At 41.9% G+C, this 24,927-nt stretch overlaps 1 protein-coding gene across 3 annotated transcripts in view; it reads right to left on the bottom strand.

Annotated features, from left to right (window-relative positions):
- The window catches only part of USP3 (ubiquitin specific peptidase 3), a 36,075-nt gene that overhangs the window by 4,040 nt on the left and 7,108 nt on the right, over nucleotides 1-24,927 (bottom strand). The window contains exons 1-14 of one of the 3 annotated variants that reach the window (XM_060282616.2): nucleotides 22,895-23,022; nucleotides 17,085-17,145; nucleotides 16,548-16,679; nucleotides 14,303-14,386; nucleotides 13,163-13,244; nucleotides 11,585-11,667; nucleotides 10,981-11,094; nucleotides 5,940-6,053; nucleotides 2,648-2,794; nucleotides 1,760-1,866; nucleotides 1,593-1,670; nucleotides 1,311-1,429; nucleotides 306-419; nucleotides 126-193 (exon numbers count right to left, since the gene is read on the bottom strand). In XM_060282616.2, the coding sequence (XP_060138599.1) occupies nucleotides 126-193; nucleotides 306-419; nucleotides 1,311-1,429; nucleotides 1,593-1,670; nucleotides 1,760-1,866; nucleotides 2,648-2,794; nucleotides 5,940-6,053; nucleotides 10,981-11,094; nucleotides 11,585-11,667; nucleotides 13,163-13,244; nucleotides 14,303-14,386; nucleotides 16,548-16,576 (1,139 nt within the window). In that variant the 5' untranslated portion in view covers nucleotides 16,577-16,679; nucleotides 17,085-17,145; nucleotides 22,895-23,022. Of the gene's footprint in view, nucleotides 1-125; nucleotides 194-305; nucleotides 420-1,310; nucleotides 1,430-1,592; nucleotides 1,671-1,759; nucleotides 1,867-2,647; nucleotides 2,795-5,939; nucleotides 6,054-10,980; nucleotides 11,095-11,584; nucleotides 11,668-13,162; nucleotides 13,245-14,302; nucleotides 14,387-16,547; nucleotides 16,680-17,084; nucleotides 17,146-22,894; nucleotides 23,023-24,927 lie in introns of those variants that run through there. The other 2 variants (XM_035130900.3, XM_035130901.3) reach the window with 2 other exon arrangements.

The following is a 24,927-nucleotide window of genomic DNA, read 5'->3' as shown; positions in this document are numbered from 1 at the left end:
TGCCATACATTCTTTTTCAATTAATTCCTGGTTCCCAGTGGAGTGATGCAGGTTTTACAGCAGAGAGGCCTTTCAATCATCAACTCAGAAAGGCAAAAGAGCCTTCAGGGTCCCATCATACTCACCCTGAACCATGGTGCACCACCACAGCTGCAAGGTCATACAGACAGCTTTCTGGACCACTGTTTTCAGGCTGCAATTGGAAGGGGGACAAGGAAGAGAGACAAGAAAGAAGAGGAATTGAGAATTCCCCAGCTGTATTCTAGGGCCCCTGACTAGCAGCTCCCCATAACAAGTCACTGTACCTCTAGCAAGTAACATTTCATGTCTAGGCCTCTCAGGGGAAACTCAACATACGTGTCCACTTTGTTCCTCAGATAAGCTGTCCAGTGAAAGCGTTTTAGATGTAAGCACAGCACCTGTGGAATTAAAAATGGCACATAAGCCAAAGGCCATGTCACAAATTCCTTAATGGAGGAGTACTTTAAAAACAACAGATCTGCCACCTCCTCTGCATGTCAAGACGATATCATGGTGAAGTAGCTGTTACATTTATATCCACATGATCCTAGCAGAAACTTCTGAGTTTGCTTAAAGATAAAATTCCAGAAATAAAACATTTCCCCTCCTCCCAAATGCAGTAGCAAAAACAACAAAGTACTGTGGCTCTGAGATACAAGCTCTTTTACCGCAGAATGAACACTGAAGCAGCATCCCACTTCAGGTTTGGTCAAAGTGCACTTTCAAACTGGCTTGTTTTGCAAAGATCTGGACCTTCTCTGAAGCAAATCAGGCTTCTTCCAAAGCTTCCAAGGAACAGGCAACAAGTTTAAACTGTTCTCTACAAGCTCTCCATAATAGAAAAGGTCAGGCAGGAAAGAGAAGTTCATTTTGTGACTGACAGCTCTAACTTCCAAACAAAGAATGACTTTAGAAGGAATGTTTTCAACCATATAGGAAGGATGATTCCTTAGCAGCAGTAACACTGGAAGAGTGGTGGAGTGGTGGCTGTTTTTTATGTTCTTGTGATATGAATATCTCGTTATGCCAATCAAAATCACTCTCTCACTAAGATCCTTCCTTTAAAACTCCAGTCCCTTGAATCCTAATTTTTAAATAATTCCTCTTGTCTGAGTCTGTTCTATCTTGAGTGTTGCTTATTATCGGGTAAGTTGCTTCTGCTCATCTCTAAACCAGCTGTGCTGGCTGAGGCAAATAGGGAGCTGTAGTCTAAATTATATGGGAGGCACCAGTTTGCAGAAGGCTGAGATTTGCATAATCTTTTACAACTTTCAACTCCTAGATCTCACCTTTGGTAGTTTCTGGATCCAGAATTTCTTGGTGGACTTCTGCTTCTTTTTACATTTGTGGCACATATAGAGCTCTGTTTCATCAAGTTCTTCCAGGTCTGTAAAACTGCGAAGACAATCTAGAACAATTGAATTGACATGATTAAAGTCACTTCCTCTGCTTTTTGACTCAGCATTCTAATGATCAAAATAAAAATACTGATGGAAAGAGACAAAAAGGGCAAGTGATATATGCAAATGGCAAGGGGTGTTGGGTTTTTTTTATTTAAAAAAACAACCTACCTGGTAATGTACACATTGGTCCATTTTCTTGGTTCTTACGTTTATTTCGGAACTGACTTGGAATATCTAGCGAAAGGTCTAAAGAAAACACAGGCAATTTCAAAATTAGTTTCTAACGTGAAAAACATAACATCTGCTTATAAAACTTTTCAAGATGCATGGTTTACCTAGGAATGGATCAAACTTTCTGGATTCAGTCCCACATATCAAGCAGTTGACTTCATTCTGTAGAATGCCTCCAAAGATGGCTGTGACAACAGTAGAAGTGCCATTTCTGAAAACATTACAAGGAGAAAAGGGTCAGCTCTGCACAGTTGGTCACATTCAACTAGCACCAAGAACCTCTAGCCTAAACATCCTTTAGCTCATCTAAGTTTCTTAGAACAGATATGAAGAGGTGCTTACATTAAGAAATGGAGCTACTAATATTGCTCCAAATACAACATAAATGTTATGCTCTGTGCAAGTGGCAAAAAGTATCCCCAGATAAATAAATGAAGCAGCACCATTTGTGGTTGAGGAGGAGGATACTGTACAAAACCATTTTTCTCCCTCTCTGATAATAGCAGAACCCAGGATGACCCGATGAAGTTGAATGCTGGAAGATTCAGGACAAAGAAAAGTTCTTCACACACAAGAGTGCATAGTTACGCTATGGAATTAATTCCAGCAAGATGTGGTGATGGCTGCCAACTTGGATGGCTTTAAAGGATGATTAAATAAATTTGTAGAAGGACATGAGGCTACCAATGGGAACTATTCTACCTCTAGGATCAGGAGAGGGCTGGAGATGGCGACTGCACCCATGTCCTATACTTTCAAAAGGCTTTCCCATAGACATTTGATTGGCCTTGAGCATGATCAGAGACTGCAAGCCAAAGCCAGCTGTTGGCATGCAGGCTCCCAACCTGTGTGAGCATTTTTCTGACAAACGTCTGCCAAAGGCCATTCCCAATCTTTGTTGTCTATAAACTACATAATCTGCATTTTCTGCCCTACAAGTCAGATACAGTATTATGGTTTGAGGAAACCAGATTAAAAACCTCTCTTCTTACATGCAGCATCTACTGCCACCAGAAAGACCCGAATTCTCTTGCAAGATGACTGAGCGGGAAACACCATTGAAGCCTCCTTGGAGTTCCAAGTGCAGATGGTCCAAAAGGTAACGCATGAATTCATGGGCATCTTGCTGCTGGTAGCCCCTTAACACAAACACATCAATGAATATACAGGCTGCTTACTTACATTGGTGCATAATTCACATTACATGGCATGGGCTTACAAACCAGGCAATTTCAATTACATTGGATGTATCACTTTATAATAAAAAAGGCTCAGTGATCATTCTTGCCACCGTAATAGACAGATTTATGGCCCTGTAGTTTTACAACCAAACAAAAGGCTAACAAGCTTCCCTACAACAGCTCAAATGCAAAACTCATTTGAAGCTGGAAGAAAGTCCAGCAGTGCAAAACACATTTTGAACTATGCCAATGTGGTAAGGTTGTGAAGGCGGTGGGAGTTTTGTACTTGTAGTGCAATTTACTTTATCTAGATGGTTTATTTTCAAGATAGAGGATGGGATATTTATATATTTTTAAAACCTTGTGAAAACAACTCTAAAATGAACACACTGCAGGCATTGCCAATGTTCTGCAATATGAACTTATATTGTACTGTAGCTCTAACACATGGGAACATATTTTATTTCAAAAGTAAACCAAGCACACGCTGAAGTTGGAGAATGAGTTCTGGCTACCACCAGGACCCCATCGCAACAGCTGCCACTTTAGGAATCCACCTATTCATGGATTTCCTGCCTGCTTCTCCAGGACCAGCAGCAATGTTTCCTCATTAAAGTGCCCATGCTGACAAGTGTGCCCATGCAGGGTGCCTTTTTGTCACCCCCCCCCAAAAGATGGCACCCAGGGCAGACTGCCCCCCTTCCTATGCCCCTGTGTCCATGCACATTACTGTAAGAAAACACGGCAGCCAGCTCTGTAGCACCCATAACCAGCATGAGCAGAAAAAGAAATGAGTAGAGTGGTTCAGTGGATGTGCTATGGGGCCTGTGGGTTGCCCGACTGAGATACAGGAAAACAAAACAAAAAATAATCAACTGAATGGTCTCCAAAGCCCCGTCCGATGCCGGGGGAGACAGGCGGGAGGTGGCGGTGGGGAGAAGCACTTCTCCCCGCCGCCTCGCCGCACACAGCCGGCATCGGACGGGGCTTTGGAGACCTTGTCCGAAGCCCCGTCCCATGCCGCTGCCAGTCCCCCGGAGCCCATAGAAACGCATTGATTAAGTTTCAATGTATTCCTATGGGAAACCGCGACTCGCAAGACGAATTTTGCGTAGGACGAATTGAGTCCTGGAACGAATTAAATTCATCTTGTGAGGCACCACTGTATGTGCTATTAAGTACACAAAATTATCTGGAATCATTAACACTCCTAATCAAGACAATCTTACTAAGGATTTCATTGTTTTCCTCTGAGTTCTTTTTTTCAGACTGGGAAGCGAGGCTAGAGGACCGTGAAACCTGGGGCTGAGCTGGATCCAACCCAGAGTTTGAAAAATGGGAAACAAACTGAAAACTGCTCATGAAAAGCCTTCCAAGCATACAGTTTCTCAAATGAGTACCAGCAGAGCAGAGTATGCCAAACAAAGCCACCTGAAAAGGTTTGGTCCATATTGTTCATATTTTCGCAACAGGGAACTATTTGTAAAGTCTCCAAGAAACAAGCAGCCTTTCTCTCAGCCTAACTCAAGGCGGGTTGAATGACTTGCACATGTTAAGAATACTGTTGGGGGTGGGAGGAAGAGACAGAATTGTAGATCCATCACTACAAGCACAGCCCTTGTCTGAGATTGCTTCAGGAACAAGACTCTTCAGTGCAGACACATGCATAAATCAGCACAGAGCTGGAGCAACAGCAACGCTCTTTTAGAAAGGGGTAGTAGCTATGTTAGCCTATCAGAGCAAAAATGAAGCCTCATGACACCTTAAAGACGTAACTGATGTGAGAGTCCAGCTCCTCAGATGCATGAAGTAATAGTCTCAGTTGGCAATGAGTGCAAAGAAGAAATAAATACAAAGAAGAAACAAACAAGAGACCAGAGGGAAACAAGATGCAAAAAAGGCAGACTGTGACAGGGTGTCCCCCCATATTATATTAGCTTAGCAATGCCCAAATGCTTTATGAATATTGGTTATTTTTCACACATTTAAACTTTATGTAATTGTCCACGTATGTATTTTTTTCCAATTCTTTTCCCCTCTGATCTCACTGTCTACTTTTTTCACTCTCTGATTCCCAGGGGTATACATATACCTGCAATACCAACCAAGGATAACATTTCCTCCATCTGATGAAATGCACTCCAGTGCCATAATATATTTATTGTCATTAACATCCCTTTCTGTTAAAAGCAAACAAACCCACAGTGCTGAAAATCTGCTGGAGCCAACTTAGGAAGCGGAGCTCTTGCTTTGACTTCAAACAACTGTTGAGGAGGATAACTGGCCAAAGGTATTGTAGGAAGCACGATTATGACTTTTGCCCATTGCCTGAAACTACTGGTGCTAAACTTCCTTGATTCTCATCAGCCAGGGATAGACACAGAGTTACTGGAAGAAGGAAAGGAATGGCCTGGGTTTCTCACTTCACAGGCTCTGGGTGTGCATTCAGAGCATCTTTTCAGCACTGCTAGACACATTTATACATCAACAGAACATCTTTACTACCTGAAAATATGGAGCAACTTACCTTCTGCACAATTAATCCTAATAGGGTTCAGTGCTCCTTTGAAAGAGGTTCAGGGGCCAGGACAGGGAGACCTTGGAGAGGAATGACACTTGGATTTACTTGTGTGAACTGTTCTTTTTGACAGCCTGGGTGCAAAATGCCTATTGCACATAGATTTATTCTCTTTGCAGCACTTATTTATAACTACAATGACAGAAACTAATTCAATATTGAGAGAATCAAGGAAGTTTTGCCCAGTATGTTTGCTTGGACCTGCTGGAGCTGTACATTTTTAAGCACAGTCCTTGCCAAAAGCAAAGGTTTGGCTTCTGCCAGGTACTTAAGCCATGTTGCACAGACTAAGAACTTCACATAACATAGCCCTGCTAGACCTCAAATACAACAAAAACACTCAAAAACCACTAACACTGCTTCCTCTGTATACTGGAAGAATAAGAGCCTACTGGCACACAGTGGGCATTATTCCTACAGAGTTAGAAGCAAAGTAACACTGCATTCAGGGACAACAAAATGCCATCATTCTGGAGAGAGTCACTGAGTTGCTAACATCTTTCCTCCTTTTCTTATAGGACTTACCTAAAGTTTGGCATGATTTTCCAAACAACATAAAACAATGATTCAGGGCTGAACGCTGTTTGACTCCCTTGCCACAAAGCACACAGAGTCTTCCGAAACTCTTCTACCAATGAACTGTGGAAGAAAATTGAAAGTTTTTAATAGTAGCATTGCCACTTGACCCCACCCCCATTCACCATGGCCCCCTCCACCTTTCCCTCTTTTCTTCCTAATGTAACACTAATGTCTCAACAAATGAAACTGATCTATAGAAAATGTAACTTGAAAAAAGAGACATTGCACATACTTTTGTAAACCAATAAATCTTTAATAAAAATGTTTTAAATTGGTCAAAAAAAACCTGATGGTATTGTAATCAATCTGTAACATGGCTCCTTACATTTTATATTGATTTCCGTTTAAGTCACACACACATGACCTGTGTCTATCCATATTAACTCTCTTAATTTTAATAGCCTTGATAGGAGATGGCCATAAAAGTGTTTTCCTTTCCAGCAGATTTTTATATTTCTCCCAAACTCTATACAGATTCTTCCTAAGAATATGGTTCATAAAACTTTTATAAATTTTCACTTTCCCAAAGCAAAAACATGCATGCCAGCCGAATTTTAAGTCATGGCCTTCCAAGTCCAGGATGTCCTACAGATGTCCTACAGACAAAGTAGTGTTGTTCTCAATTCACAGATGGAAAAATGAGACTACGAATGTGATTTGATTGAGGCTGTTCAGGGCTTGAATCTCTTCTGGAGAGAAAGTTAGCTAACAAACTAGGCTGTATCATGTTTAGTTGAATGTAGGGCTTTCCTGACCATCTCAGGTTACTGGGTAGAACGGGGAATGTTCAATCAGGTTTGCAAGAGAGAGACCACATCCATAGACACCACTTTCTGCTCCTCAGTGGTGAAGGCAGCAGCTCACATTTCCTTGCACTGTGGGAAAAGACATTCCTAACCCCAGAGAGATTATTAGACTCTAAGACCATTCATGATAACTGTGGCTTACATGAACTTCTTCTTGTAATCCAATCCAAATAACTTTATTGTTCTAGCCATTGGCCATAACAAATCTGAATCAAAAATAAATACACAAATAAGGGGATGCTTCACCACAAATAATAGTCTCTGTTTAGATCTCTGTGTCTCCCTTACACTTCAATGCTATGTTGTCCAGGGTCTTCTTTCTGCTCTTTTTGGCCGCCAGAGCAAAAAGGGCAACTTTGCTAGTCACTGAAGTGTTTGCATCGCTAAGAAGCCATAGAAGGAAGAGACAGCTTTCTTGTACGGGTGGGAGGCTGAGAGATTGCCTCCTAGGTCCAGTGTATAGTGAGCAATATAGTAAATAGTGCAAGATGTTGTCCACCTGCAGTTGCTCACATATAGAGTCTGTCTTTGTACAGTATACCAATGTTGTACTGTCCATCCAAGACGGAGAAGGGCATAGCTTGAAAATGCAGCTTGATAAAAGTGATTCTTAGTGAGGCTGGCCGGAGATTCAACAGGTAACTGGCTCTAAAAGAGACTGTTTTTAGAAGGGGTAACCAGGGAGAACATTTAGAGGATTTGATCACTTGCAGATTGCGTAGTGATTCTGTTCAATGACACCAATCCCATTTGTCTGCGGATATAATCTCCTCTAGCTCATGGAAATAATAAGAATTCAAATTACATTGGATGTTAAGATTTCCACCATTGGCTGTTCTCCAATTCCACATAGTTCAAGGCTGCCAAGTGCTCGCATGGCATGGAGGAGTCTTTGCAGGCAATTAAATCTGGTACAGTCCGCTCTTGCACTGAACGTTGTCCATCCAGCTTCTGTACGTAAGAGTGCAACTGCTGTTCCCTTGAGTAGGGAAAATAATCTCTTGAGAAATTGGTTCTGCACCGTTTCTAACCCCTTAATAGCACTCTCATCCTCACCCCAGATTTTGACTCCATAAAGCATTTGAGGGATCACTTTACTGCCAAATACTTTCAGCGTGGGATCATACTGTTTCCTGCCCTTCATGAAGTAAAACCTCTTCAGAGCCCTGGTCACTCTTTGCACTCTGATTTTCATCACCTTGGTGTGCCACCTCCAAGTCGTTTCACTGAAAAAGACTCCAATATATTTGAGAACACAGGTTTGTTCTAGTTCATGGTGCTCAATGGTCCATTTATATCAGATGTGAGGGCGATCTGGCTGTGACATCTGTCACCCCACTGATCTCCAAGGTTGACTCGGTTGTTCTGGCTGGCTAGGCGGGTGTCCCTCACCACTCCATGTGCGTCCCTCCCGAAACTGCACACCCAGTGGAAGAGGATGACCATCCCAGATAGAAGAAGCGTACTGTTCCTCTTGTAATAAATTTGCCCTTAAATCCTTCCACCACGGCTAGATTAATCTGCATGAGAAGGGTTCTCTTTTTGCTAGGCTACACACTGGTTTGGGTTGAATTCCCAGTGCGAAGGATACACAGAGAGCCATCTTCCTCTCCAAGGGTGCCAACTCCTGGGGGACCCAATCCTTTTGGACCCCCCAATATTTTGAGTGCCCCCCAATGTTCTGAAAAATCAAGGCCAAGCATAGCGTGCCTTCAGTGGGCAGCTCCTTCTCTTCCTCCTGCCACAGAGGGAAAGGAGGTGAGAAGCAGCTCCCAGACAGTGGTGGCAGCAGAAAGAGGAGTCAGCAGCCATTGAAGCCGTGCTGCCGCCACATTCCTACCTCCTCCAACATCATGAATCAATCCCACACACGACCTTGGGCCCCCCATCTCCCTCACAAGTTGGCACCTCTGTTTCTCCCCCTTGCTCCATATGTTATGCATTTTGTTTATTTTACTATATTTACCTAGCCACCCAAGCCCATACTGAGAAGTCCACCATCTAGAAGATCTCTATGTTCTTTTTTGAAACTCCACATAAATGGCTTGTCATGTGTCCCAAATTCAAATTAGATGCTGATACAAGTTTTTGGCTCTTGAGTGAAGTCATACACTTGGTCACAAAGGGTTCCCCGCCCTATATATGCAGGTAGCAGAATTAACAGTGCCAATTTCACAGGGCAGCAACACTATGAACTGTATTCTATACACCAGAAAATATTAACAACCAAGAGTGTAAATAACTGATGAGGATAACGACTGCTCACTGGATCTGGAGGTCTGGCGCACGGCCCCGCCATCCTCCCAAAGGCACACCGCTCCACCCCTTGGTCACCACGGGTTTCCGCCAAACCCAAATTCAAATTTTCCCTATCTGCAGCGGCTTGGGGGGGGGAGGAGAGGACTGCATCTGAGCAGTCCAATAGTAGAAAAGGGGGGCGGAACTGATGCCAGCAGCGCAGTTGGCCCCAGAACGTCATCAGAAGAAGACATAAGAAGGCACAGCGAGAGGAGCGTTGGGGGACAATTGGGTACAAGCATTGAAGTCAGAGGAGTCCCCCAAGTGCAGCGGAGCACTAGCGGCAAGGCACAGCTCATCCAAGCCAAGCACTGGAGCCAGCTGAAGCTCCCAGGTGCGTCAGAACACCGGAGTCATTTAACCCTTGGAAGGGTTGGAAGTGCACAGGGCCACGCCAGTGCTTTAGCCCGCAGTTGGTCACATTTCTGGAAGAGCGCCCAGGCAACGGACCCGATTGCTGGAGTTGCCCCTCTCAAGCTTTGCTGCTCGCACATGCCCAGCGCCATTTTGCGTCCATGTGGCCACACTGCTGGATCATGGTTGGGGGCTAAGTACAGCACCATATTATGACAAGTGCTTTCTGTAATGTCAGCAGTGGGTCTGCCTGAGTTGTGGAAGCACTTGCACCTGATTCTCAAAATGCTCCGTCGGTGCGGCTGCCTGAAGATCTCTGATTTGGAATTTGAGGGTTTACATTTTATCTCCCATGTTTTGAAGCAGCACCTCATGGGGGCTCTTAAGGCACTGGATACACGAATGGTTGGTAACGCCCGACTCTCAGCGCGAGTGGTGTTTGAATGAATTTATTAGTATTTTGGGTCCATAGGTGAAGTTCACATAAGCCTTTTAATAAATGCTGGGGCCTTTAAGACAAGGGATGCATGCATAGTTCAACGTTTGCGTTTAAGCATGAATAGGGCTTGTATGAGTTTATGCACTGGTATAGAAGGCACTCCCTTTAGCCAGCATAGCTCAATGGTTTATTCCCTGCATGGGGCTTGGAGCAGAGGCGGATCCCTGTATGGTGATAGCACGTGTGGCTGGATAGCTCAGTCAGCGTCGTATGAGACTCAATCTCAGGGTTGTGGGTTCGAGCCCCACATTGGGCAAAAAGGTTCCTGCATTGCAGGGGATTGGACCAGATGACCCTTGTGGTCCCTTCCAACTCTACGATTCTATGATCCTTTGCAAGATGCAGATGGAACAACCATATGGAACAACCACACACCCCAGCATTACAGGCTGGATAGCTCAGTGGTTAGAGCATGGTATTAATTACGCCAATAAGCAGGGTATTACTTATACCCACATAGTATAACCTAACGTCTCATTTCCTGTGTTACAGGTGAAAATAGCTTAGTAGTTAGGGCGTGCTGCTGATCATGGGGATCAAAACCTGCAGCCTTGGCATTTTGACCAGCACATATTCTTGTGTGCTGGGTGCTTGGGCTACATGACCCGGGGTCCCTTCCAACTCTATATCCCTCCTTTTATGGAAGGATACAGATAAACACTATGTGTGCTGTTTGTATATATATATATACATTGGTACCTCGGTTTACAAACACAATTGGTTCCAGAAGTCTGTACATAACCTGAAGCGAACTTTCCCACTGAAAGTAATGGAAAGTGGATTAATCCATTCCAGACGGTCCGTGGAGTACTTAACCTGAAGCGTACTTAACCCGAGGTATGAGTGTAATTGGTTCCAGAAGTCCGTACTTAACCTGAAGCGAACTTTCCCATTGAAAGTAATGGAAAGTGGATTAATTCGTTCTAGACGGGTCCGCGGAGTACATAAACTGAAAATACTCAAACCGAGGCTTACTTAAACCGAGGTATGACTGTATGTATATAGGCATACATGCTGTGTATAGACTTACATGCTGTTATCCCCTTGGCTCCGAGTATGGTAAGTTCTCCGGCCTGCAGTCTTCCCATTCCGAAGCTCCACAGCCGGCAATTCTTTGAAGTAGCAACAGAACTGCTGAATGTTACTGTTGAAAGAAGGAAATGTGAACCAGAAATATGAACCGAGAGGTACAGAACCCCCCCCCCCGAAGGATTTAACTATTTTCTTTGTAACCCAGCAATGAATAGCTGTAGGGCAGCTATAAAGCACACACACAGATGTAACTTGAACATTCTACAATTGCCTCTCACATACCTGCATGTTAACACACTTGAAATTAAACTGCACAGTAAGAGGTCTGTCTTATGGATCCTCTTTTCAAACACCACAGGGAGTTTTATTTGCAAAATATATCAAGGGTTTTGTCATTTTAGATATGCCACTGGTGGGAATGTAAACTGACACAAATGGAGCTGCAAAACTTGCTCTTATGGGTGTAGAGAGACCCTTCAGATGCACATATTTTAGCCTCAGTGAAATGTCCTACTCTCTTAATACATCACAGGGTGCACAATAACACTTAGCCTAGAAGCCAATTACAGGAGTGGGATTTTTAAAAATAAAGCAATGGGTACCTGAGTGACTGAAGAATCGCATTCATGAAACATGTGTTACCCAGATTCCGAAGGCCTGTAGCACACAGGGCTGTGGTGCTTCCCTGTGAACCAGAGACATCAAGGCAAACAAGTCATCTTACAATAGGCTATCCATCATCTTCCATCCACCTGCTTTCCTTGAAACAGAGGGTTACATGCCTACATCAAGTTTTTTAAAGTATTACATATAAAGTGTTCATCCAATGATAATATGCCACACAGAATTTAGAACACACAGAATGATGGATCCGAGCCAAACCCATAAAGCTTTAACACAGTTTGTGGAAGGGCTGTCACAAATTGCACAAGTTGGAACAGCTGTGTGCCCAACCAGAGGAACAAAGCACCCATATTTCCGCACCTAATTCCGGCTGGCCTGAGACCACCAGTGACCCAGATAATAAATAAGATAATAAATAATATAAAATAATAAAATAATAAGAAGACTTCTCTTATTAGGCCCACTTGTGCAAGCAAAATAGTATTTATTCTTTATTAATATTTTCGATTCTGCAGGCTAGGCTAGCTTAAGAACATGATATGCTGTTCAAGATCACATGGGGGAGCTTTATGCTAAAAGCATGGAATTATTTTATTTGTTATTTGTTTTGTCATTTGATCTCTTAGCTAGCTTGGGTTCCTTTAGGAAATTAGACAGGGCAGAATTTTAGAATGAATGCTGAACCCAGGTTTCCTCCACCCCATGTCTGGGCAACTTGCAGCCAAGTTGCATCCAGTCCAAAGGCCTCTTCAGGCTTTATCAGACACCACAGCCTGCCCTAGGCTGCCTGAGCAGGCAGAGGCACAGTGCCCAATTGCACAGGCAAGTTCAAGGCCCAGCAAAGAAGCCAAGACAGCAACAGCAGCAGGGAGAAGATACTGTAATGGTTCTTGCATTCCCTTCCCCTTATCAGCAGGATCACATGCACTTGGTGTTTCTACTGCTTTTGCAAGCAGCTGGGACAGGAAAGCTGTTCCCTCTTTTCTCTCTGACTAGCAAGAAGGAGGCAGTGCATGAAGGATTTCATTTGCCCTTTTTAGGCAAGTGTGAGGACCAGCAAAGAAATAAAGACTGCCACAGTTCTGCTCTAGCCTGCAGCATTAAGAAATCTTGGAGTTGGGCAAGAGAGGGACTTTCAAAAAGATCCCCACAGATCGTTCATTCAAAAGGAAAAAAATCAACTGGGACCTCTGTTAATCGACTGGCCACCTGGTGAGTCAATGACCCTTGATAGAAAAAAGATTGTCATCCTTGTCTCCACATGCCCAGAACAGAATGGTAGCTCAAGATCAGGTACCCTGAAGAATAACACTTGCTTCAAATTAAAAATATTTTGGGCGGTCAGAATAGTAACCTCTTTGGAGGCTTTGGTATTAAAAACTAGATAAGGTAATGAGCCTATTTCAATACACAATTAAAAGTGTGTGCACCACCAACACTGGAGTGTCACTCAAGAACCAGCAGGTTCATTAGAAAGGTATGCTAACAGCCCAAGACATTTACTAAATGAGCTCCACTGATTAATGAAAACTGCTTCAAAATTATGCTGTACCTACATTTATTTTCAACAATTTGCTGTTTAGGGAGGAGTCTTCCAGAAGTTTTCTTTTCCTCTGTCGGTCTGCTGCAAAAGCTGAACTGTAGTAAATGAATAAATTGGTTAAGACATGCTAAGAAATCTAAATAGAACACACCAAAGATAATCTTGGCCACAATGTCTTGACAACTGCATAGTCACATTTGCAATGATTCCTTTACATACAACAGTGAGACTGATCATTAGTTATAGAAGTTATAATACAAAATAGTCATCTTAAAATAATTTCAGAGCACACTCTCAAATCTGTTCTATTTTCATTAGCATGCAATCATAAAATACCCAAATTAATCTGACTAGGTTATGCTACAGCAGGCACCCTTGAGCATGCCCTAATTAGAACTAAAATTTCTGATCTAAAATAACGAACTCCACTTTCTTGATCAAAGGCTACTTGGCAGAGTATCCCCACAAGAGTCCATCTCTGCTCATACAAGCATTGTTCTAAACATGAAACTTAAGCTTGCCAAAGTTAGTCAACTGAAAGTATGCAACATCTGGAACCTCAAGAGACTTCCATCATTGGACTCCAAGTCAGCAGCAGGCTTTTGCAGTTTAAGCCCACTGTGGTGACAGGTGTTTGGCACCACTAATGCAGCACAGGGGAAGGCCAACCCACATATGAATACATTACACCAGGAAGTTCTGCTATGGCAAGTCTCACAGAAATAAATAACAACTATACAAAACCACAGTGTGCTCTTGCACAGCTCCTATTTATTACAGTGAAGCCTACACAGAATTTCCCAGTGGATTTTGTTCCATGTCAATTAGTGGATGACACTAATTTTCAGCATGCACCCATGCTGTCCTTTCACATACAAATGACAAACTACAGTGGTACCTCGGGTTACAGACGCTTCAGGTTACAGACTCCACAAACCCAGAAATAGTACCTTGGGTTAAGAACTTTGCCTCAGAATGAGAACAGAAATCGTGCGGTGGCAGGGCGGCGGCAGCGGGAGGCCCCATTAGCTAAAGTAGTACCTCAGGTTAAGAACAGTTTCAGGTTAAGAATGGATCTCCAGGACGAATTAAGTTCTTAACCCAAGGTACCACTGTACAAAAAAGGAAAGACACATATAAGTATATAGCTTACTTTTCCAAATTTTGGAGGTGCTCTCGGACTTTCTGTACCAGTCCAAACTTGGTATCATTGACTACGAAGTCATCACAGCGATAACTGCAGTAAGAACACATTAATCAGTAAATGGACAGACTTTAGCACAGCCATACCAACATGAGACTTATGTTGAGCAAATATGGGCTTCTTTTACTGAACAGCAAAAAGTTAGGTGCTAAGAGAACTAAAAGGCAAACTGTATTCACCACCTCCTTTCAGTTGAAGAGGTACAGAAATTGTCTTGCCTTTATGATCTAAGCAGGCTGCATTGAAAAAGGAAACAAGCAAGTGGGTCCTACAGGGGAGGGGGGAGATGTATCCTCACCTGCATAGCAGAAGCAGTTTTCCTATTCACAGTTCCTATCAGCCAGCTATGCCCACTTCCAGGATACAATAAGCTGCATGGAGATCAAGCAAGGCACTCTTCTATTCCCCATTCCTGTTTGCCATATGTCTAGACTATTTACCGGTAGGGATTGTTGTTGGGGTTTCCCCTTAGGTTTGGTTTTTTTTGGGGGGGGAAGCTCCCTCAAGCATGCCAATACTTTCAACACTCACTACCAGAGTTGGTTATTAGGAAGATCAATACAAGTTCAAAGTATGTATTTCCTCTTAACTAAAAGTGAGTGTTCCAAGTGTGGATCCAATTTGATCCTCAATGGCATTTTGCTCAAACCACACATCCCTGCCTATCAGAGGACATCACTGATAATGTCAGTGGATGAGAGAGGGGATAGGGTTTAATCCTACACTGGGCTGTGTGCAGTGTTAGAAACTGAGATATGAAAGCTGGGAGCTAAACAGCACCTTAAACCTAGGTTATGGGCGCAACAATGGAATGTCTAGGCACACTTTTAAAATAACAATATTACAAAGCTGAAAATGAACGAACTGCAACTCTCTATGGCTGCTGTACAGCTGTGAACTTCTTTCATTGTATATTTCCTCAAATTCTGAGCCCAAACATCGTTTCAAGGCATGGTATCCTTTCTGTTTTGGTTGGCTTCTAATGGCTATAGTTAAACAGATATGATATTTTAATCCAGTATAATACTTCCTGGAGTTTACAAAGCAAGCCATATGAATGAAGACAGACTGAGTTAACTGAGTATGTTTAGCTTAATAAGTGGGGCATAGGTAGCCTCAAGGGTGGCGAGTGGGATGGGAAGAGGACAGCTGCTTTTAACTCACAAGCCAGGCTTATAACATCTCACAGACAACATGAGAGGAAAATGCCCAAGAATGCTGCTATATATAGCATGTTGGCACCACTGCCGTACCCACAAAAGGCTGACTGCTATCAGCATGACCCATAACTACACAATCTGCCCCCGCCATGTAAGGAAGATATACGCATTACCCAAAGAGTGGAAACAGCCCAAGAAGCACAGGAACCACACCAATCCTATGCAAATCAGGCTTTCACCAAAAACAAAAGGGGGCAGTGTGGACAGCAATCACACTGCCATAAAATTTGGACATGTGAAGATTCAGGACAGCTATGTGTGTAAGCATACATGCGCTCATGTAAGAGATAGATCTCAAACCAAACTTGACAGAGACTTGATTGAGATTGGAACATGACACTGGCTCTGCTCACACATTCATAATGCTGATTTACAAGTGAGCACACTCTCTCGCCTCAGATTTCTGGGTTTTGTCCTTCAAGACAAAATTGCAAACCTTGATTCCAACACTGATTTGAACTGAGGTGGTGTCTCTCCTTGAATTATGTCTTAAATTAACTCTAGAGGTTTGTAAAAAAAATCCTTCTTTCAGTTGTCCTTTGGGGATCAGGCTTAAAAAAATAATCTTGTAATCTTCTGCAAAAGGGTGAGAAAACTGAAATGAACTGGGCAAAATGTTATTCCATACATGTGAAGATTGCTGCTTTCATTATTTACCCCAAAACCCCAAGATAAGGTGGGATGAACATAGAAATAAAAAACAAGGAAACTGTTCAACTTGTATAGCGTAGTGTAGTGGTTAAGAAAATCAGTTGTAAGCTAGGAAGTCCTAAGTTCAGTTCTTACCACTAGAGGCCCTGAGATAAACCACCATCTCAGTGTACACCTACCATCTACTATATGGGGATAATTCTGGCCTATCTCATAGGACTGCTGAAGGTATTGCCAAGATAATGTGAAGCACTCTCAACAGGCATAAAGCATTAAATATAAGCTACAACTACTAACTGATGATATGCCTTAAAAAACCTTACCAGTATGTACTGTAACTACTGCAATCCATGCACACTGTGTGTTGAATCTTCTCTTGCTTTTCTGTTTTCTTGTGATTAGCTAATGAAACTTGAGCCTCTTCATAATGTTTCTTTGCATGCCCATTCACATATCTGAAAGGAAGAGGGGAAAGAGAGCAAGTTATCAAGAGCCTCCTTTTCCAAGATACAGTAATGCATCTCAAACAAGCATACTGTATGAACAACTGCATACTGTATGAATCAACAAAGTTTGGCTGTTGATTGTTAAATTACTTGGCAGATTTTAAGTGTAGATACCCAGTAGGGTTTGGAAGTCTTCAACAGAATAAGCATACATTCACCTTTGTACATTTTAACGGCCTTTTATGGTTTCAGTCCAATAAAAACATCAGAAACTCTCAGATAAGAGACATTTTTTTAAATACTTCCCAGATTACCTGTCATTTTAATTGAAGAGAAACACTCTAAGTCTTCTCATTCTAAAACGTGTTTTACGTAAATATGCTTTCAGAAGGGGTCAAATGTATATATACCCACCTTCCACAGTGAACACTTGAACAAGTCAGGCAGATCCAAGGACTTTTATTAGATCGGCACACTGTTGAGCATGAAAAAATTGAGAAGTTGAGTTAAACAGACTGTGTGTGGTGCAGTCACATAAGCCAGTTTTTTGAGTTACAAACATCTCTTGTTCAGAAATTATATGAAATGCAACATTTCTCACAATGATGTTTATACAACATCAACTGATTGGTAGTAGGCAGCTCTTGTAAACTACAGAGAAGGAAGCTGACAGAATAAAGGTGGACAGTATTTGAGAGTTGGAGAATGGGTGGGTTATTTTAAAATGTAAACATATATTTTCCATCAGTATATTTCTCACAATCAGATGTTCTACATTTCACTTTCCTGCTATGTTGTAAGCTTCTCTGCTTAGCATGTTTAACCATCTGGTATTAAGTTCAGAGTAAACTGTCATAAAAATCAATTACCTATTATAATCAGCATCATAATATGAACACTTGTTTTCTGACATGATCCTGAACTGATCTACTTAAAATGTGTTAGAATAGAAACTCAGGTATATAAAGCTAATCACCAAATGGCACCTTAAATGGTTACAGTTGCCACAACAATGTCTAGGTGCCATTTTTTTTTGCACTGAAATTTATATCACCATCATCTCTATACAGCTTTATATTTTAAAGGAAAAAAACTCAAAGCAGTGTACACATTAAAACATCTAATAAAACTATCCAGAACAAAAAAATTCAAGCTTCAAGGAAAATATTTCAGATCATTTTCTCTAAGTGGCATTTTGCTTTCCCCATATTTATTTACACTAGAGTACAGTCATACCTCGGAAGTCAAACGGAATCCATTTCGGAAGTCCATTCGACTTCCAAAACGTTCGGAAACCAAAGCGCAGCTTGAAGCCCCATCGGACGGTCGGGATCTGTTCCAAAGAACGTTCGCAAACCAGAACACTCACTTCCGGGTTTGCGGCATTCGGAAGCCAAAACGTCCAAGTACCAAGGCGTTCAACAACCAAGGTACGACTGTACTCTAAGAAGCCAGTGTGGTGTAGTGGTTAAAATGTTGGACCAGGACCTGGAAGATCAGGGTTGAAATACCCAGTGTCATGAAGCTCACTGGGTGACCTTGAGCCAGTCACAGCCTCTTAACCTGCCTCACAGGGTTGTTGTAGGGATTAACTGAGGAGGGGATGAATCATGTGCTCCTTGGCGTGATATAAATGCAATAAATAAGCTATTCTGCTTAACTACTTAAGAAAGCTGGAGGCGTCAGCCAGATTGAGATGTCAGTCGCCAACATGACATCCAGAGATCTCCATGTTGTCACAATTGGACCCATGCCAGTCACAAAATGCGCCTGGCAAATTTTGAACACTAGTTAAACTGGTTACTAAATCTGAACCAGAACCAAACTGGAACATCTACAATCAGCAACGGAACCAGAAACAAACTAAAAAATGGAATGCTTTCACTTGTTTATTATAAAATCCTGTTATGGGAAGCACTGAGGTGCAGTTGGCACTCTACTTATAAGTGTGATTAGAACCAACTTCCAATATGTTGGAAAGAAAACAGAAACCAACCAAGCCATATGGTAAAGATCAGATGCCATACATTTCTAAAGAGGGCAGTCTGTTCTACAGTGATTGGGAAACGGATTAGTGGGTAGTCAGTAAGGATTTTCCACTCTTCCTTTGATTGATTTGAAGATCTGAGTCACTTTCCTGATGTACTAAGAACATTAGAAAGGAAGAAACAGCTCATTTTGCACTAGTCACAATCTCCAAATTGACTCCAAAGCCAATCCATGAAGACTGCAATACAGTGGCCATCCCTTGAGATTCTGAAATCATAAATTACAATTACTAATTTTGAGTCTTAGGAAAAGGTCAGCAACTTCCTTCACAGATAAAAGTGGTTTCCAACTAGCTAATTATTGAGGACCCCCTATTTTCAAATGCTAAGCCACAGTCCCCCTACTTTTGAAACTTTTGATAACACTATGATAGCTACCTGTGCAAAGCAATTTTTTAAAAAGAAAATGTGGGGTAGCTCCTAATAAGCAAATGATTTTAAGTATGCTAAAAGACCATAAAACTGTAATATTGCAACACAATATTTAGTTGGGGAGAGACAAATTTAATTTTATTAATGTTTGGTAAAGGTAAAGGGACCCCTGACCATTAGGTCCGGTCGTGACCTCAGCTGGGACTGAGCAACGGGAGCTCACCCCGTCACGGGGATTCGAACCACCGACCTTCTGATCTGCAAGTCCTAGGGCTCAGTGGTTTAACCCACAGCGCCACCCGCTGTGAACAAATTCTGACATTTCTAGCAGCTTCTGAACCAGTTGTTGTTGTTGTTGTTGTTGTTGAGAGAGAGATGCCTCCCAACAAAATGTTAAAAACACTAAACCTAAATGTGATGGGAGAAATCATGTCTCTTTTTGTCCCAGACAATTCCTTCAATGTCCGGTTCTGTATTTCCAATTTTATTCTCAAATCTGGTTCAACATCAAACCGCTTGTTCTTTATAAAACAAAGAAAATGTTTGTTCACGAAGAAATGTGGAACAAAAGGGAACTAGATGTTAGAAAGCAAGCCTTTCCACCTAACATCTTATAATCAGCAAAAACCTTCACCCAGAATTGGTCAAGTCTACATCCTTTGAAAAATGATTTCAATGAACCATTGAACAACAAGTGCATCTTGCTCTTCCGCAGATAAGAGTTGTTAGTTGTACATCACCCTTCAAAAGGATTCCTTATCCATGAGTTTTCAGGATTTCGTGCAGTAATCTAGATTTGGTGCACGTAATCCCTGAAACTAGTCACTAAATCACGCAGGTGCTCAGTGATGAAATGTTTTACTTTTTGGTATCAATTCTTTGTCAGTTGCCTCCAGAAATGTATCTCGTGTTGGGATGTTAGTGAGGCTACCACCTTCTACTCAGCTTGCCCATAACCATAATTTTTAAAATCACTGCCTCAATCTTATCTTCCACATAAAAAATATTGTTCCAAGTATGTGAAAATGTCTGCTAAGTAGGCTAGCATACAATACCCCCAATGATGAGCATGTGAACCTGCCCTGTGGAGCAATCCATTTGCATTTGCACTCTCCCTCTCTGCCCCCTTCAATCACAAGAGCCCTAAGAAACTGTGTCAAAGATTTTTGCCCAATCCCAGCTCACTTGCCATCCAGTAACTCTTTCACAAGTTTCCCCTCTGGCAGCAAACACATAAACAGGTAAACCATATAATACAACCACCAGACTTAACATGGACACTGGTACCAGAGCCTGCAATAAACCCAGATGCCAACTTTGCTGCTACATACACCCGGGCAACATCATTACTGGCCCCAACAACATCCAACATACCATCTCAGGACTATTTAATTGCTCATCTTCTAACATTGTGTATGCCATCAAATGCCAACGGTGCCCTTCAGCTCTCTATATTGGACAAACAGGCCAAACCCTACGCCAAAGGATAAATGGACATAAATCTGACATCAGGAACCATAAGACTGAAAAACCAGTAGGAGAACACTTCAATCTCCCAGGACATTCTATACAAGATCTCAAAGCAGCTGTTTTATTACAGAGAAATTTCAGGAACAGACTGGAAAGGGAAGTTGCTGAATTGGAAATCATTACCAAGCTTAAAACCATGGAAGCACCTGGGATGAATAGAGATATCGGATTCTTATCTCATTATGCATGATCAAGCTTTCTTTAGCACCTCAGCCCAGGACTAATTGCAGCCATCAGCAGCCATTAACACCCATCTACAGGTTTACCACTCCCATCAGCCCATCTCCCATTCCCACCCACCCCCACCACCCTCTGTATATATATAGGGTCTGACACTTCTGTTTCTAGTGTATCTGAAGAAGTGTGCATGCACACGGAAGCTCATACCAAAATATAAACTTAGTTGGTCTTTAAGGTGCTACTGAAGGAATTTTTTTATTTTGCTTCGACTCAGACCAACACGGCTACCTACCTGTAAGGTAAACCATTGTTCAGAGTTGCTTGGCTGCTTAATACTCCAGCTTCTAGGTACTGTACAGGGAAGCCTTCAGAGGCAAATATACTTATGCCTGTAAACTGAACTCAGTATCTATCTAGATGTTGAAAATATCAAACCAATTTTACAAAATCAAAGCTCTTCGTGTGAAAAAGGGAGTCTTTATACAGCTCACATTAAAGAGAAATAAACAGAACTGTTCTGCAAGTTTTAGCTAAAGTGTCTACAACAGCAATTACCTACAGTTTTACCCAGCTGTATTTTTAGAATGGCCTCAAGTATTATGCAAGGCATTCTTATATGAAGGATTTGGCCAAAAAGAATCTGAGATGCCATAAGGCCGTCTGAAATGAGTCATATGTCTCTTTTCTTCAACATCCTGTTAATTAGGGAATGTGGAAACTATATTTGCCATTGCATAACAGAAAAGGGAGAATAGTGTTGTTTACAACTTTGTAACTTGAAGTGAGTTTGCAATGCTTGTTCGTTATTTACACAATGGGCACAGCCATTCGTCGCAAAGAATGAACTGCTCTATTTTTAAAGAGCGAAATATTTCACCCTGTAAACAACATTTACGGTAGTCTGCCCCTCAGTTGGCTCTCTCCTTTCTAAGCTTTAGGTGAGCTGTTGAGATCTTTTTATTCTGCTTAGCTTTCCATTTGCTCTTAAGTTTTTGACTATTTTATTCTGCTTCTTGAATGCATTGGTTTTATTGTGTCTCAGCTGTTTTTGTTGCAAGCTACTTTGGGGGCATATAAACAAATTTCTAAAAGCAAAATGTTCAAACCATTTCACATGTTATCCCAGTAACCATTACAGAAACCCTGTAGAGTAGACACTATTATGTGTATGTTGCAATGGGGCTGAAGCAATGACACAGTGGCTTGCCAAAGATCACCTATCATTTTTAAGTCAGCTGCAATGATTTTTGAACCAAGAACTTCTCAGTTTTTGTCTGCTATGTACTGGATAAAGGTAAAGGGACCCCTGACCGTTAGGTCCAGTTGTGGACGACTCTGGGGTTGCGGTGCTCATATCACTCTATAGGCCGAGGGAGTGGCCAGCATGACAAAGCCGCTTCTGGTGAACCAGAGCAGCACATGGGAACACCGTTTTTATCTACTTGCACTTTGACGTGCTTTCGAACTGCTAGGTGGGCAGGAGCTGAGACCGAGCAACGGGAACTCACCCTGTCGTGGGGATTCGAACCACCGACCTTCTGATCAGCAAACCCTAGGCTCTGTGGTTTAGACCAGTGGTCCTCAACCTTGGGCCTCCAGATGTTTTGAGACTACAATTCCCATCATCCCTGACCACTGGTCCTGCTAGCTAGGGATCATGGGAGTTGTAGGCCAAAAACATCTGGAGGCCCAAGGTTGAGGACCACTGGTTTAGACCACAGTGCCACCTGTGTCCCTTATGTACTGTGGTACCACCTCTCAAATATCATATTCAAACCCAGGCTGGTACAAAGAGGGTTGAAGGTGAGTAAGAAGTTATCTGTAGCCTCCATACTCACAAATGAGAAAAGAGAAAAGTCAAGTTAGGATGAAACAGTAGACAAACAGGAAATGGGCTTTAGAGAACAGCTGAGCCAAGAGCCTAAAGATAATGCCCAAGGTACGGTAGCTTTAAACAAAACACTTCTAAAGGCAAGTCACCACTCTCCAAGAACTTTAGTCATTTTCTTAAACAACTAAAAGACCTGCACCAAAGTGGCAACTGGCTAGTTTAAATGATTGAATTTTGCTTGTCCCCCAACTCTGACCACTGACCTCACTGCACTCTTGGCTTCTTGGCTTCCAACTTCACAAGTCCCTTCCTGTAATCCAACTCCTTGCCCCTGAGCAAGATACTTTCTTCCTCTGGCACTTCTCTCTTAGTGGTTGCTTTTCCCCTTTACTCTGTGCCTTCAAGATTACAGGTACTTATCCCTTCAGGAAAAATTCCACGTTCTACTGCTGACACAGTCACCATAAGCAGCGAGCCACAGCAACTTGTCTAAGCCAATACCTGAGAAACAACTACGCAGACAGGCGGATGGCAGCCAAGTTTCGAGTCTATTACATATAAACATTACTAATTCATGTATATGATATAGTTCCCTTTTCATCAAACCTAGCCTTGTCTACTAAGAGCAAACAAGACTATCTTCTGTAGCCATAGAGACTAACAAGATCTGTTGACACAGGGAACCAAACATGCCTGCATTTCCAGGTAACCAGCAATTCTGAAGTGATCGTGAAAATGTACATAACAGAACCAATGAGATACAGAAAAATAAAGATACCTTATTAATCTATTCTTTATAATTCTGTTTTAAGTGCTTCCTTAAAAGAATTATCAAGTTGTTTATCCTCTACTCCACCCTAGCATGAAACCCAATGTCATACCCCTTTAAGTTATGCAAATACCCAAATGAGGCCTGGTTTCCATTCAGTAATCAACATGATATCAGCACTGGCTGAGCGAGAACACAGAAAGTTGTTTTTGCACTTATGGGCAAGGAGGAGGAAATTGCACACTTGGACTGTGGCCACAAACTCCTCCCTAATCTACCTTGAAGCATGATTGCCACATGGAAGACGGATTTAAAATTTACTGCATGTTGCACACTGAAGGAAAATTATATGAAAATGATTTATAGATGATACCTAACTCAAAGTAAATTAGCAAAGATGTATAAAAGCGAAACAGGTATATGTTGGAAATGTCAAGAAGCAGAAATAACATTTTATCATATATGGTGGTCATGTGAATAACCATTCCAAAGGATGCTTTGGAAATTATTTATAATGAAATGGGAAAAAAAATGTTTACAAGGATATTCGGAAAAAACCAAACAAACCAGAAGCATTTATTTTGGGTATGGTACAGACAGAGGTACCCAGAGGGCAGAAAAAGCTATTTATGGATGCAAGAACAGCAGCTCAGATTTTGTTAGCTCAGAAATGGAAGGTGAGAGAGGTTCCAAAAGAGGAGGAATGGCAACTAAAAATGATGGACTATGCAGAGCTAGCAGGCCTAGCCAGCAAGGTAAGAGAACAAGAAGAACACGTGTATAAAGGGGAAGGGAAATTATTTGTGGAGTATTTGGAAAACAATTGTAAGCAAGTGAAAATGCTAGCAGGATTAATGTAGAGTAAGGGGGAAACTAGATGAAGGAAATATAACATGCAGTTACTTTTGGAAGTACAAGTAAAAACAAAGAGAAAAGGGGAAGTCATTGGATGTACTGTGGTATATTTAAAGGTGGAAAATGTATATTTGAAATTTTAATAAATTGTTTTAAAAAGCAGCATGAAAGCCAGATCAAAACACAAAGAGGTGATGAAGCAGCATTTCACTGATGCCAACAATCCTTACATGCACACACCTATGGCTGGATGCTCATTTTCCAGTATCTCTGAATTACTTTAAGGGTATCATTTTTCAAAACAATTACTTACAACATTTAAAATAAACAATACATGCCAAGCATCATAATAAAAAAAAATACTGTACTTGCTAATAAAATTGAGCCAGCTATGAGGGAAGCAGAGGTACAGGTCTGACATTAAGCTGTGGCTTGTCCTGCCTTTTCGTACTGCACTCTCGTTACAGGGAAGCTTCAACTGCAATTTTATGCTGATGACCACACTGCATGAAAGAATAACCTCACATTCAACTTCAAACTACTTTCTAGTTCTTGTTTGGAGGCAAGCTGCCATTTATAGAAACCCTAGTTTTCCTAATTCAGCTATCGCAGCAAACTGAAATCAGAGGAAATCTGAGCATGTGAGAGGAGCACCCAAGTCCATATACCAAA

The sequence above is a fragment of the Zootoca vivipara genome, chromosome 13 (assembly GCF_965207765.1).
Source record: "Zootoca vivipara chromosome 13, rZooViv2.hap1.1, whole genome shotgun sequence".
In the NCBI taxonomy this organism is placed as follows: domain Eukaryota; kingdom Metazoa; phylum Chordata; class Lepidosauria; order Squamata; family Lacertidae; genus Zootoca; species Zootoca vivipara.
The sequence above is the reverse complement of the archived record's forward strand: the minus strand, read 5'-3'. Positions and strand labels throughout refer to the sequence as shown.